Source organism: Euleptes europaea, chromosome 5 (assembly GCF_029931775.1).
Source record: "Euleptes europaea isolate rEulEur1 chromosome 5, rEulEur1.hap1, whole genome shotgun sequence".
NCBI classification, from domain to species: Eukaryota; Metazoa; Chordata; class Lepidosauria; order Squamata; family Sphaerodactylidae; genus Euleptes; species Euleptes europaea.
Window position 1 is genome coordinate 55,542,221 of NC_079316.1, and position 15,272 is coordinate 55,557,492.

At 41.0% G+C, this 15,272-nt stretch overlaps 1 protein-coding gene across 2 annotated transcripts in view; it reads right to left on the reverse strand.

Annotated features, from left to right (window-relative positions):
• The window catches only part of PCGF6 (polycomb group ring finger 6), a 49,050-nt gene that overhangs the window by 8,946 nt on the left and 24,832 nt on the right, over window positions 1-15,272 (reverse strand). For both annotated transcript variants that reach the window (XM_056849811.1, XM_056849810.1), the window contains 6 exons: window positions 13,031-13,127; window positions 12,440-12,495; window positions 11,294-11,353; window positions 9,662-9,770; window positions 6,248-6,275; window positions 579-677 (listed from right to left, as the gene is read on the reverse strand). In XM_056849811.1, the coding sequence (XP_056705789.1) occupies window positions 579-677; window positions 6,248-6,275; window positions 9,662-9,770; window positions 11,294-11,353; window positions 12,440-12,495; window positions 13,031-13,127 (449 nt within the window). The remainder of the gene's footprint in view (window positions 1-578; window positions 678-6,247; window positions 6,276-9,661; window positions 9,771-11,293; window positions 11,354-12,439; window positions 12,496-13,030; window positions 13,128-15,272) is intronic.

Here is a 15,272-nt window from a genome sequence, read left to right on the forward strand (position 1 = left end):
TGCAAGATCATTTTTATTTCAAGGTAGGATGGTGGCACAGTAGGTTTTTTAAGTGAATTGCATGCTTTCCACTGATTACAGTTCACTCTGCTTCCTGATGTATCAGAGAAAGAAGCATCTGTAAAGAGACATCATGCAGCGCAAGAAACATAAGCAGTATTTCGTAAAATATTGCCTCCCCAAACCTCCCTTTCATCCCTGAAGTTTTAATGGGTAAAAACTGAACACAGCTCTGGTAAAAATCTGAAATTATAAAAAGATTCAGATCATATTCTCTTATCACCACTTTCAAGCTCTTATAACCCACCATGGTTTGTCCTCTCAATTTTCTTTTCTTGTTTTAGTCTAGTCTATTCTGCCCTCTCTGCCAGGTGCCTCATTGCACATTCATGTACAGAACAACAAGTTTGACTTTTCCAAGGTACTTAATGCCTTCTGAAAAGTACTTCATGAATAACTGTGTAACCTCATTCACCTGCACGCTACTAGAAGGCAGTTTTTTTTTTTACAAATGGTGTGGAGGGGGGAGCATAAGGGTGTCAGACCACGGCATGGTGCAAACAACTACCATATCATACCTGACAGCCAGGATCAAGATCCATTTTTCTTCGGAGGAATTTCTCAACATGTCCAATTGTTGCCTCTCCTGAAACCCGTACAAACTTCTTTTCCAGCGGCTGTTTGAAAGTGGGCAGCAAATTTTATGCTGTTAGGTTACTTAATGAAGAAGATTTTTTAACAGTATTTTAAGACTCTACTCCACTTTTATTAAAAAAAACATACTCAGTAATATGATAACAATGACCACTAAGGATGAAAACAACAGTCAAAATACATAGAGCTGTACTCAGTCCTCTATCTTGCACAATAAAATCAGCTTAAGTGGCTCACAGACTGCACAGCTCTGTTATCCCCACCCCCTACTACTATGATCCTTCTGAACACATATTTGGAAATTATGGCAATGGGAAATACCTCCTGCAAAGGCCTGTGTATGTCTACATCTATTAATGCTATAATTTCAAGTAGTTGCTCCATACAATCCTGCAAATAATGCATGTGGCCTGACAGGGCTTCGATACCTAATTTTTTTCCAGTGATGAAAGCTTGTCAAAAATCTAGGATTCAAAAAGGGGATTAAAATTAGCCTATGATTTAAAACAAAGTAAATTACTATTTTGAATGTCGTAATAGATCATTTTAAACAATTTACAACTGAAAAGGAGATTTAACTTTCAACTATGTAACGACTGAAAATGCAACCACAATACTGGCATTTGAGCCTTACCCGTGCAGGCTTTTAAAAACTGATTCTCTTTGGTGCAAAACTGAGTATTTCTTTATGAATCATTTTTGAGATTATATTATAATAGATTTTTATACACAAATTTTAATAAACATTCACATACACTATTGTAAAAAAATTACATTTTTACATTTACATTTTCCTTTACATTTTTAAAATTCTCTACATAAGATTCTTTGAACCGTTCTGAAATGGTGGATTTTTTTTTTCATATATTGAATTGTATTACTACAATCAATATTTGTTTATCCTCAAATAATTGATCCAGGGCTTCTTAAAATGTGCACTCAGACACAAAATGTGCAGTTCAAAACGTTTGTGCCGTTCAAAAACCAAAGGTTTGCAAAAGTTGTATGATGTTAGCTGATACATAAAGTACTGATAACAACATGAAAGGTAAAGGGAGAAGCCTAGGCTCCTCTAGAAATGCAGACCCTGATCAATTGTACCCATTTCTTCTCCCCCTACCAAATATAATTCCCACAGATGCCACTGGCTACTCTCCACTGAGCATTCACCAATGTTTTAAAAATGAAGATCATTCAAGAACACAGGAACCTCTTTCTTGATAAGGTACATGAAGTCATCGAAGTTATGATAAGGACAGTGATGCCAACAAAATATGTGTACGTGCACAAAAAATACGCACAGGTGTGCTGTAGCAGCGTACACTATGCACATGAATTACATTTGCATATCTTTGTACAACTGCACACTTTCCTTTTAAGAAGGCTTTACTTAGTGATGGCAGAGCTCAGTTGAATGAAGATTCTGGAATGAGGCACTGGCAACTAACAATACACATGAGGAGGGTTGGAGAAAAATCAAGAGCTTTTAACACTACTCAAAAATGTTTCTCATCAGTTACCTAAGGTTGCAGTCTGATCAGAAGATGAAAGGCAATCATGTCTGGACTGCCACAGCAATTCCGCTCTACAGATGTTTTGCAGTATTCAGTTTGGGTGTTACAGTTTTGCACAGTGTAATTCTAAGCAAACTTAAAGGTAAAGGTCCCCTGTGCAAGCACCAGGTCATTCCTGACCCATGGGGTGACGTCACATCCCGACGTTTCCAAGGCAGACTTTGTTTGCGGGGTGGTTTGCCAGTGCCTTCCCAAACTTACACCCTTCTAAATCCACTGACGTCACCTGGCTTAGTAAGGGGTAACTCTCCTTGGGATTGCACTTATAAACATACATATTCTTCTCTGCCAATGTGAAAGAAACATCTGGCTAGAGTGAAGATCATGGGATGCAGGGAAAAGAAGAAAGGTGAGCACATTTGTACTCATCAAACTACATTCCTCTTTTGACATCAACTCTATATGGCTCCAAGCCTTCAGCTATTTCTGAAACCCAACATATCACATAGACAGAATTAAAAATGAAAAGAAACCCTATTTCTTTCTACAAAACCAAATGGTTGCATACAGTTCTAGAAAATATAATGGGCATAACACAGATTAAATGCTAAGGTCACATACTAAAATGGACATATTTGTTATCAACTGAAGAAACCTTAAAATCATCCTCGTTTTTTTAAATATAAAGTTAGCTCAGTATTGTCTGTTTTGACTAGCTCTCCAGGATCTTAGGCAGTGAACGGTCCTTCCAAACCCTGCTGCCCAAGAGTCTTTATCTGGAGATGCTAGGAACCAGAGATCACCTGCATGCAAAACTTGTGCTCTGTCACTGAACCATGGCCCCTTTGCAAGGGTAGAATTTCTACTATCTTGTCCGAATGAAAGATCAGTTAATATGGTGGGGCACTATAATTTCTTACTGCATTACCGGTAAATACCTTGAAAACATCCCATTTTCTCCAAGATTTTGCTAAATAATGAAGTGAGAGTATCAACACAATCCTAATTTCAGTTGAGAAGAAAATAGGAAAAAAAGCTTGTCAAGTAAAACTTCCCACTAAAACTACACCGAGTCAGCATGTACAAAATAGTTTTATTATCTTCATGTAGGGGACTGTTTTTGTTTGTGTATTCTGCCTTTAAGGTACCTGAATCATTCACATAGCTTGTCCCGGGGCGGGGGCCTCCCAGAGCCGCCCGGGACGATCCCAGCTTTCTCCAACCCCCGCGGGGGGGGGGGCAACACTCACCCGCGGCGGAAAGAGGGATGCAGGCAGGGAGAGCCACCCCAATGACGGCAGGCAAGGCGGCCGCACCTCAGCTCTGTTCTCTCCCCTAGGCCACCTCGAAGACGCCACGGACGGACGTCCAGCAGCCGCGCCAGCCGCGGCAGAGCCAGAGCGCACACCCACGCCCCGGCCCGCTCAACAGCTGACAGGCGGGCGGGCGCGGGCGGGGCAAGAGCGAGCGGGCCGTCGGCTGCAGGGGCAGCCATGTGACCCCCTTGCAGCCCTTATATGGGCATATCCGGGGCGGGACTTGGGGAGGAAGGGGCGGGGCCTCTCTGGCCTGGAGGGAATATAAGGCCAGAGAGGAGCCCAGGCCGGGGAGGAGTGGTAGCGCGTGGTTGCAGGGGCTGAGCTGACCCGAAGCAACCTGGCTGCCTCTGAGGGGGAGACAAGCTCCGATTCCCCCTCGGATTGGTCTGAGGCCGAGGAGGCTCCTCCGGCCCGACCTTCCTCCAGGGCAGAGACCCCAAAAACGACGGCGGCGACCGGGGAGCGCGACATAGCTGCTGGGCTATGTATGTATGATGCATAGCTGCATGCAACCTTTTTTTTTAAAAATGGAAGAAGTAGCAACAGGATGCTCAAGCCCTGAGAAGACAGCTTGTGAGATTTGTTTCTTGCTCATGGCTTTTATCCAGAGAGAGGAAAAGATTCTACATATTTTCCCCAGCAAGGAAAAAAAGCAACCCAGGGGAACAATTTTGAATAAACAAGTGACAGGAAGAGAGAAGGCCAACCTCTCTGCCAGCCTGCACTCTACTACTTTCACTTAAGATAACAGCTTTCTATGGTAACTTCATATTTAAAACAACAGCAGACAATCCCAACACTGGTGCAAAGTTACACAACATCATATTATATGTAGGGTTGCCCTCAGATGTATTTCAGTTGCAATGTTAGGGAAGAGAAACTAAGCTATTTTGAGACAGAATGCTCCAATTGTGTGTTTAGAAGTATGCAAATAAGTACTTGTATCAATTGCTTTACAAATTTCACATTATTAATTTCAGATGGCAAGTCATATTTTGGGTCGTGCCTATGAGCTTTTCAATAAAAATTTAATCCTTGGACAAATCCACAGAGGAAAGACAGTCTAAGATTGCTAAGCAAACTTCATAGTCATGGGATAAGAGGACAAGTCCTCTTATGGATTGAGAGCTGGCTGAAAAATAGGAAGCAGAGAGTAGGAATCAATGGTCAGTTCTCACAATGGCGGGATGTGAGCAGTGGGATGCCTCAGGGATCTGTGTTGGGACAGGTGCTTTTCAACCTGTTCATCAATGACCTGGAGTTGAGATTAAACAGTGAAGTAGCCAAGTTTGCAGATGACACCAAATTATTTAGGGTGGTTAAAACAAAATCGGACTGTGAAGAGCTCCAGAAGGATCTCTACATACTGGAAGAATGGGCATTAAACTGGCAAATGAGATTCAATGTGAGTAAGTGTAAAGTGATGCTTATTGGGGCAAAAAATCCCAACTTCACATATACACTGATGGGATCTGTGCTGGCAGTGACAGTCTAAGAAAGGGATCTTGGGGTGGTAGTGGATAGCTCAATGAAGATGTCAGCCCAGTGTGCAGCTGCTGTAAAAAAGGCAAATTCCATGCGGGCCATAATTAGACGAGGTATAGAGAATAAAACTGCTGATATCTTACTGCCCTTGTACAAATCTATGGTGAGACCACACTTGGAATACTGTGTACAGTTCTGGTCACCACACCTAAAAAAGGATATTACAGAGCTTGAGAAGGTGCAGAAAAGAGCAACCAAAATGATTAGGGGACTAGAGCAACTGTCCCAATGGCGAGCAGTTAAGACGCTTAGGGCTGTTTAGCTAGGAAAGAAGGCGGCTAAGGGGAGACATGGTAAAATTATGCATGGTTTAGAGAGAGTGGACAGGGAGAAATTTTTCTCCCTCTCCCATAATACTAGAACACGGGGTCATCTGCTGAAGCTGGAGGGTGAACGATTCAAAACAGATAAAAGGAAGTATTTTTTCACACAATGCATAGTTAAATTGTGGAACTCCCTGCCCCAGGATGTGGTGATGGCTGCCAGCTTGGAGGGCTTTAAGAGGGGAGTGGACATATTCATGGAGGAAAGGGGTATTCATGGCTATTAGTTAGAATGGATACTAGTCATGCTGCATACCTATTCTCTCTAATATCAGAGGAGCATGCCTATTGTATTGGGTGCGGTAGAACACAGGCAGGATGGTGCTGCTGCAGTCGTCTTGTTTGTGGCTTCCTGGAGGCACCTGGTTGGCCACTGTGTGAACAGACTGCTGGACTTGATGGGCCTTGGTCTGATCCAGCAGGGCCTTTCTTATGTTCTTAGTTGCTCATTCCTTGAAGAACTAAAAACTCCTGTGAGGCTTTTCTGTCTCAAACTAAACATGGCTTTCCTACCTTTATAAACACAGTTTCCATTCTGTAAGGAAGCATTTAGAAACATGGGGCTGAATCCAAAGGTCTTTTCCCACCCACATAAAGTACTTTTGCCAAAGGAATGGAACTTTCCTGCTTACTCCCTCCCACTGCAACCCAACTAGCTCCTTGAAATGCTACTCCTGAGGGACAGAGACCGTGTGTGAAGGCAATATGGGGGTCTGATAGCAGTAAGAAACTGACAAAAATGCTCTCATCATTCTGTCGGTGAAAGAACAACTTTTGGAATCAACCCAATGCATATTACAAGATAATAACTTGTTTTCAAAGTGCTAACACTTTAACTATGCATATAATTAAAAGTGAAATTTAGGTAAATAAATTTTAGTAACATCCATACCTTAAAATTCCCTGAGAGATCATTAGCTCTGAAAGAAAAAAAAGAATTAACATAATCAATATCTCTTCCACTGCATGTGTTTTCATGCTTGAACTGCTAAAACAACACAATGCCATTTCTGCTTTCATATACATAATTTGCTCACCAGCACCTCAGATCGTGCTTGGGAGAAAACTGGCAGCTGGTATATTTGTAAGAATACCATTGTTATACGCTATAAGTCCAGCTTCTCACAGAGACAAACAGCAAACCCAAAACCAATTGTGGTTTTGGATGGATATCTTTAAAGACCATCCCAAACAAACCACAGTAACTGATCCAAGAAGTTATCAAAGCACAGACAGTAAGAATTTTAACTCATCTTCTAGGAAGGGGTAAAATCAGTGAATTGGATGAGGGGGGAAAAGAGTTTGTTGCAAGTGTATCACCCTAGCATTAATACAGAAGTCCCACTTCTAGGGGAAGCAGGCCTCTAATCATTATCATTTTGTTCAGATAAACTATCATTTTGTTAATTTTCATCCAGCCTGTTACAGCATTTAAGTACTGCTTCACAGCCACAACAGCTGTTCTTGCTCAGTTGAGAACTATAATGGGTCTCATTAGCATACTGATGACACCCATCTCATGATTGGGATGATCTCATCCAGCAGTTTCAAGTAAATTTTAAACTAGTGACAGAAAATATGCAAAACAGTCTTGAGAGAAATTGTGAGAGACTTATCTTTAAAAAGCAAATGACTTATAGTGTAATAGAAAAGCAGTAGCTACTAGATCCTAACAGTGCAATACCTAAGAGTTTCACCATACAGATCAGTGGGCTTTAGAAGGGTATAACTCTGTTTAGGATTAGATAGTAAACATATTGCATTACATTTAGGGAAACTCTTCATTACAAAAATAGCTGCTTTTATATTGTCATAAGAACGTATATTTTCATTACAGTGTAATATAAACTGATCATCTTAGTTTAGGTGGCAACACTAAATATCAGATAAAGTAGTCGGTTCCACTCCTGCAGAACTAGATTTGCAGTTTAAAGCATTACAACCATGAACTCTGTATAATAGGGTCTTTCACTGGTGGAAGAAAATCTTGAACCGGCAGCAGGCTCCTTGCACTGAAGGAAAGCATTGCCAAGGACAAAACCGATCCTTCCCGTTATCCTTCAGTCAGCTCACCATTCTTCTGGACAAGAAATCAGACTATTAAGCTTCAGTATACCTTTTGACTCTTAAGGGGGGGTAATCTTCAAAATATAAACACCCAGACAACCTTAATTGGTTTAAAATGTTGAGGCTGGTTTGGTTTTGACATAAACTCTTTCTACAGAATCCCATGTAAAATCATGGAACAGCTCAGTTCTGAATTTGTTAGACTGTGATTTATAAAAAACAGTTAATTTCAGCTCAATGGCTGGCAGAAAATTAACTGAACAGAGTACAAATCTCTCCTAAGTTAATCAAAAGCATGACTACTAAATTTATTCCTAAGCAAGATTCCCCATAGCACAAACAGTTTATCTTAAAAACCTCTGAATACATTATGCCTCACAAGGGACTCGTTGTTTATTTTCTAACACCAGGTTTGTCTAATTTTAAAGCTTCAACATTTTCATGGATGTTCTGGATCAATAAACAGTGGTCACCTTTCCAGCTTCCTCTTCACAGCTAACCTACTGATGCCATCAAGCAAGAATATAATAATTTTTTTAGAAGTTTTGTGTTGCAATAAATGTATTACTTGAAAGGAACACTGTATCAAGTCTAAATATATCAATTTGTCTTGTAATTGTACTATCAACCTGATAAGATGTTCTCATAAGCAGTGATTACCTTCAGTTCCTGTCCTAAGATTAATGGAACTATGCTGAACAGTTGCCCATATAACTATTTCTCTATATAGGCAAGCAAACGTTTGTTGCAAAGTTTAAAGCATAACATGACTTTCTCATGACACAGGTAAACTGATGAGCTGGGCATACAAATATCTGCTTCAAAATTCCAATTCAAAAGATGTGCAGTATTTGAAGCTGGCTTAGTGGGCCCCTGTGTTCATGCAGGAAGGAACCTGGGACCTTCTGCAAGCGGGTGGGTGCCTTTGTGTGTGTGCGGGGTGGGGAGGAACGGGAAGGAACCTGGGACCTTTTGCAAGCCGGTGCGTGCCTTTGTGTTTGCGGGGGGGAGGGGGAGAGAATCGGGAAGAAACCTGGGATCTTCTGCAAGCTGGTGCGTGCCTGTGTGTGTGTGTGTGCGCGTGGGGGGAGGGGGGGAGCCAGGAAGGAACCTGGGACCTTCTGCAAGCAAGTGCGTGCCTGTGTGTATGCGCGCACGGGGGGGAAGGGGGGAACCGGGAAGGAACCTGGGACCTTTTGCAAGCGGGTGCATGCCTGTGTGTGTGTGTGCGCGGGGGGGGGGGGGGGGAGAAGCCGGGAAGGAACCCCTATCTGGTTAATTGCTCTTATGATATTGTATCAGGAAACAAGTAAAACTGTAGCACAAATAACAGGGAATGAACATTTCAACAAGATGAGTGAAAGTCAAACAAATGTATATATTTGAAATCTGTGCCTCATACTTTATGAGAACTAGACAGACTCAGGCCCCAGCAAGATTCTAGTTAGGGTATATGTAGGCTGGCATAGTGGACAAAGTGATGGTATCTAGGCTCAAATCCCCAATCAGTAAAAAAGCTCCCTAAGCTCTTGCTAAGTCACTGTATCTCAGCCTAATGTACTACACAAGTTTACCACACAGTGGGATAATCCAGTGCTCACCTTTCTGACCTCCTTGAAGGAAAGGTGAGATAGTAACATGAATAATATTTTTAATTGTCTTAAGAATTTAACAAGGCATAAACAATTATGTGATTACAGTTCCATAAAGATCCTTATTGTTCCATCACAACTGACAATTTCCAGAAAATAGAAATGAAAAGAGCAATTTCAGTTTTAGCAAACTAGTATTTTTAGAATGCCTACTCATGCACTGGTTAATTAAATAGTATGGTTCTCTTATTTTACAGAAAGAATCTTTACATACACTCTTTGTAAGATGTAATCTGAGCTGTAGTGCATAATACAGTAAGTTGGGATCTGGCTTCCTAAGAATTAATTCTTATTTCCCAAATAAGACAGCAGAGAAAAGAGACAGTTTCAAAATAAGCAAAACAATGTTTGCTCATAATTCCATAACTGCAGAATCTCTTCCCTACCGAAATTCTTTTTTCTGAAAACAAAGGGCAATTTCAGGTGCTGATTTTTCCTACACAAAAGCATTTTCATGAATAAAATGTATAAACGTTTGGAGAAGATGCAAGTATAATGACTATACAAGACCTTTTTCAGTACCACTACATGTGCTTGGATCTCCTCGTTGCCATGGTTCGCAGGAAATAAAGTTTTGTTTCGCTCACCCAATAAATTCCAGGAGCAGAGACATGTCAAGTTCTGGGGGGATACGGAATACTGAGCCTACAACTTTGCGAGATCTCCCCCTGGCTACAGCAACTGGCTGTGGCACAGCTAAAGATAGAAAACGAGGGGGGAAACAGAAAGCAAAGAATCTATGAATCACAGTGTGAAGCAACAGGTTGCATAGTGCCATAACATAATTCAAGAATGCATAACCCAAATTACTCAAAGTCACTTTTTAAAGAGGGCTGCACTGCTATATTTACTATGGGAAATTCCTGTTTGTTACGAATTTAAGCCAATTCTCTCTCCCTCTGCCTTCATTCTTCTCATTCCACAGCTGCTCTCTAGCTTTCCAAGGCATGGATTCAGGGACCCCAACCGTTCCCTATCCTATAGAGAAGAAAGTAGGGTGAAGAAACCGTCTTCCCCCTAGGTCTTCTAAGTCATGCTGGGCTTTTGAGCACACAGACTCCTGCTCCAAAGGTCAGTGCAGGAGTGAACAGGGCATGATAAGCACCATACGCCAGGAAAAAACATCTTCACTTGGCATCTAAAACTCAAAAAAGTAGGGAGAACGTTCTACAGGTGGCACTGCCATAGAAAAGCCCTGAAACTTATAGCTCTGCTGTTGTCATGTAGAATTTCAATCACAGAGCATAATGAAGGCAAAGTGAAAACAGATACTGGGACTCCACTAACCAGAGTTCCTAGCTTTAAAAAAAAGTTATTAGCAAGTACATGGAGGCCAGATTCTGACAGTAGCTTGCAGCGCAAGGAGAATGGTTTTTTAAAGATTTCTCACCTGTAATGTTTTCCCTACCTGAATCAGAACCCAGAAGCTGCTGTTTGCCCCACTGGAGAAACCTATAGTACATGTAGCCGTATGGTTGCTCCCCAGGAGGATCATTTTGGGTCAGAAAAATGGCATGGTGGGAAAATGGCACCCCACCCCTTCATGCATCTGATAAGTACATTTTAAAAAGCCTGGGGTGCCAGTCATGGAAGTCCCAGCATCTTGTCTGGTTTGATCCCAAGCAGTGGTACTTTGCCAGTGGCTTAAAGGAATTAACCAATAAATTAGAACCCTGACCCCGAAGACCTTATCATGATAAATGGGCCTTTCTGTTCTGAAGCACTTCTATTAAAAAGGCTCCCACATTGCTTCAATATGGAGGAAGAGAAAATAGCTGCTTTTATACATATGAACAAAGTCACCAACCAAGACATTTCTCTTATCAGCAATGCCAACTATTCATTTCTTTTGCTGACAGCAACCCTCACAAAATGCTCTGTGCTTTTATAGCACCTTTAATCAAATAATATTTGAGTTAATTAAGCTTAATAGCATTCCTGCGTGGCAGAGGAATATATTTTTTACCTGAGAAACAGTTAGAAAAACCTTAATCAGCCACAAGAAGTATTACAGTCTGCCCTGACAATCATCAATAGTTCTGCTAATTACCACAGCAACTACATTACCCAACAGAAGCAGAAACAACTATCATGCCCTCCACACAAACATATCTGTGGCATCCAGCTAAGTAGACTGTAGTTAGAATGGTAAGCTTTGTGATCCACTGGTCAGAAATTGCATGGCAATTTTTAAAAATAAGATAAGAGCTGCTACTTACCAGGTTTGGGTATTTCTAGACCTCTCTCCCTGTAGAAATCATGCATTTGCTTTTTCTCTCCTAAAATATACAATGTTTGGTTTTGCTCAATGTAGTAAATGCCATATATACAGACATTTAGTGACAGGTTTGAAACACATACTGGGTTGGAATCAACATATCACAAGTGCCCTCCTGAAACTCTGCACTCAAGGGTCAAGAGACCCCCAGGAATAGCACCTTGTGCAATGCGGGAATTTGCAAGGGAGGGGGAATCAGTAAAAAAACAACCTTATGTTTCATCAGTATAAGTCCCTTTCCTATAGTGGAAAAAAGGTTTGGAATCAATCGTGTTTACTTGCTTTTATCAATCACTATTGCCACTGATGCATCTTAAAAATTTAAGAGAATACTTCAGCTTTATAAGTGTTTAACCACATAACAGTTCAGCATTGACCTTGCAATTCACTGCTTTGTGCTCTTATATTTTGTCTGTTTTAGTCCCACTGGCTTTGATTAAAGCATTCAAATTGTAATTGTGAGCACACTGTTGTGCATGACAGCGGTAATATCTGTCAATAAATTCAATAAGAACAAAATAACTATGGAAATGGATCCAGAACTGAAATGTAACCTTAAACAGGGATGTATATATTCCACACTGAGGAAACCTAGACTTTGTGCTCCACAGATGTTATATACATACATATTTATGTGAATATTTTTTCATAATGGACTCAACTTCTGAAATTAATTATTTTCAGACCTTCCCTGTTTTGGCAAGGAAGAGAAGGAATGGTTACAGAGGCTATGGGGACTGCAAAGACAGTGATCACTAAATGATGGGGTGGGAGAGGAAAAGAAGGGTGGAGAGAAATATATGGAGCTGTGTGGGTCAACAAATCTGTACTTTTCGACCATCAGGATCAAGACCCTTATGTCATCTGGGATTTCTCCAGCCACTTCTCACAGATTTTCAGACCTTCTCTCTACAACCATAAGATCTACAAAATTGTTTTCATTTACTGTGAAATAAAAGATTCTCAGATTGTTGTAGTCTGTGCCATATAATAGAGTTTGGGCTTCTGGAGCAACCTTACAGACATGCCTTCTCTAGTTAAGCATATCTTCAGTCTAACCATAATAAGCTCAAACAAGAAGACTTACTTTCCTCCAAGTTGACAACTAATTTATATACTATGTCTTGCAACTGTCGATCCAGCCTATAGGAGTAAGAACAAAAATTAATCATTGAATATAGGTCACATACTGTGAAGTTAAATTAGTGAAGTATGGCCACAAGATGCAAAGAATTAGAAACTACTTTCAAATATAACAACAGATTGCTGGGTAAGATACCCTGTTCTTTCCAACCAGGACATACGGGCCAACTTCTGGGGTGTATGTAGATTCTAGCCAACAGGTCATAACTTCAAAAGCAACTTCATTTTCAAGACTTTACCAACTGTGAATTGACACCTAGATGAACGTTGTACCAGGGACAACTCTCAAATGAGGGAATTTCAAGGATAATGGAGCAAATAGCTGTCTGCAGATCTTTTATGACAAAAGGAATTGATAATTTTTGTGCGAGCTGCTAGACTTATTTTGTGAGAAGCAAATGTTTCCCCCATTTGTGTAGTTTGTTTGAAATATTCTGTCAGTTCTAATACTCAAACTAGCACAAGGACATTATTTTAAAATCATTTTTTTCTTTACAGGCAAACTAAATAATAAACGACAAATCAAATACATTACCTTATATTATAAAGGGGCTGTGTCTGATGCACTACAATGTTGCATTTTGGACATCTATTACTGTAGTAAAAATGTCTTACTATGCAGCTCTTACAGACTGTGAGAAAAAGAACAAAGCAGTAGTTACATGTATATTATAAGTATTATAAAAACATCACAGTACAGGCTGTCTAGAATGCAAAGCAGAACAGAAAGGTGAACTTGTTAAACTGATGCTGGGTTCAGAGTTATAAACTGTACTCACGGAAAATAATTCTTATAAATAGCATTCCATGGCCTGCCAGCAATATATTACTCATAAGCAGCAGGACACTGGATGCCACATCTGGTTCTGATGCCTTTAACAATGCAGTCTGCAAAGTGCTTGCATGTTTTCATGTATTTCATTTCTTGAGCATTAATTCTATCTTCCTTCCTACAGCAAGTGTTTCTTAGAAATGACAAAGTATAAAATTTAAGATTCCTCAAATATTTATATGCACATGTTGTTGCAATCTGGACTATATATCCTTTAACTATTCATTTAATATAGGGTGGACCAAAGAATAAAATTCAGATTACAGCTACACACCAAAGTTGCAATTCTAAGCATACTTACCAGGAAAACCCAGTGAACTCAGTAGAGTTCTCAATGGAGTGGCTCTTGAAAGTTCCAGTAACGTCACTCAGTAGTGGATATCAGAGACTCCAGGGTTTGAACCTGGAACTTCATAATTTATGACTGAAATTTATCGTAGTGAGCAACCTGCAGGACCAACAGTGCAATTCTATACATGTCTACTTAGAACTAAGTCCCACTATTTTCAGTAGTGCTTACTCCTGGGTAAGTGTGTATAGGTCTGCACTGTTAGAGACCTCTTCAGGCACAGAAAATAATAATACTGTGCAATTAGCAGGCAACATGAAGCCTCTGGATTGACCAAACCTTGGGCTAGTCACACACTCTCAGCCCTGACCCTGGTTAGTATTTGGATGGGAGACCTCTAAGGAATACCAGGGTCCTGATGTGGAGGCAGGCAATGGCAAACCCCCTCCAAATGTCTCTTGTCTTGAAAACCCTTTGGGGTTACCATATGTCAGCTGTGTCTTGAGGCCAAAAACAAACAAACAAACAAACAACAAACAAATAGGTATTCTTGTCCATAGAGCAGTGCCTATAGAACTTCAGGCTATAGCCTCCCCACTCTCCTGGGACCACATTCCCAATGTGGTCCAGACAATGGGATTGGAAGGCTCTGCTAGGGAAGGGCCACCACTCTCACAGCTCGCAGAGAGTGGCAAAAGAGTATGCCTTCTGTTAGCTGGGTGTATTTTCTCCCTCCAGGCTCTGTGGACCAGCCAGATTGCGTGACAGAAGAGAGAGAAAGCTAGAACTTGCAAGTGTGACCATTTGCTTCAAGCACAGAGAGGTCTTCCCTGGACTGGGTGAATGGGAAGGAAAAAAGAAAGCTGACCTGTGCTGCACTGAGGAGAGCACAGGCCTGCAGGGGCTACAGGCACAGAAGGAGGAGACAAGGTGAAGAGCAAAACAACTCCACCTCTTAAATACCAAGTAACCTACAGGTAGTACCACAAGTGTCAGCATCCCCAAGTGCAAAGGTTCCCACAGTGGCTGCTGCATGGCACTGAGGTGATAAGGCACATGCTCAGCTCATTAGCTGGCAGAGGAAATGCAGAAGCTGACAATCACTGCTTTTCTCAGGACTTCACTGTGAATTGCAAGGGATGAGAGGAGGAGGAGATGTAGCAGGTGGTACTCAAGAGGGGGGAGGGGAAGACAGAGGCTAGTAGGAGGAAACCACATACAGGCTAACTGGTTTGTCTCTTTGTGGGGAATCTTAAAATTCTTGGTCAGCTGCTCTTGTGTGTGTGGGTAAAGTGTCATCAAGTTGCAGCCGACTTATGGAGAACCCAGCAAGGGGTTTTCAAGACAAATGAGAAGCAGAGGTGGTTTGCCATTGCCTTCTTCTTCAGAGCCCTCCAAGTACTGACCCTGCTTAGCTTCTGAGATGTGATGAGATTGGGCTATACCATGCCACCTTCCCTCCCCAACTACTCTTAAGTATTGGCTTTTCTTTCTTTTAGGGGGGTCAACTTATATTCAAAGATCTTCCTTTTAAGTAAATATGGTACATTGTCTTGATACTGATCAAGCTGTTACAGTGATCTTGATATACTCAAAATGAATTTTTTCAAAATGTAATTTTTCTAGAAATATGAAATTGTTTATTTTGAAAAGGAA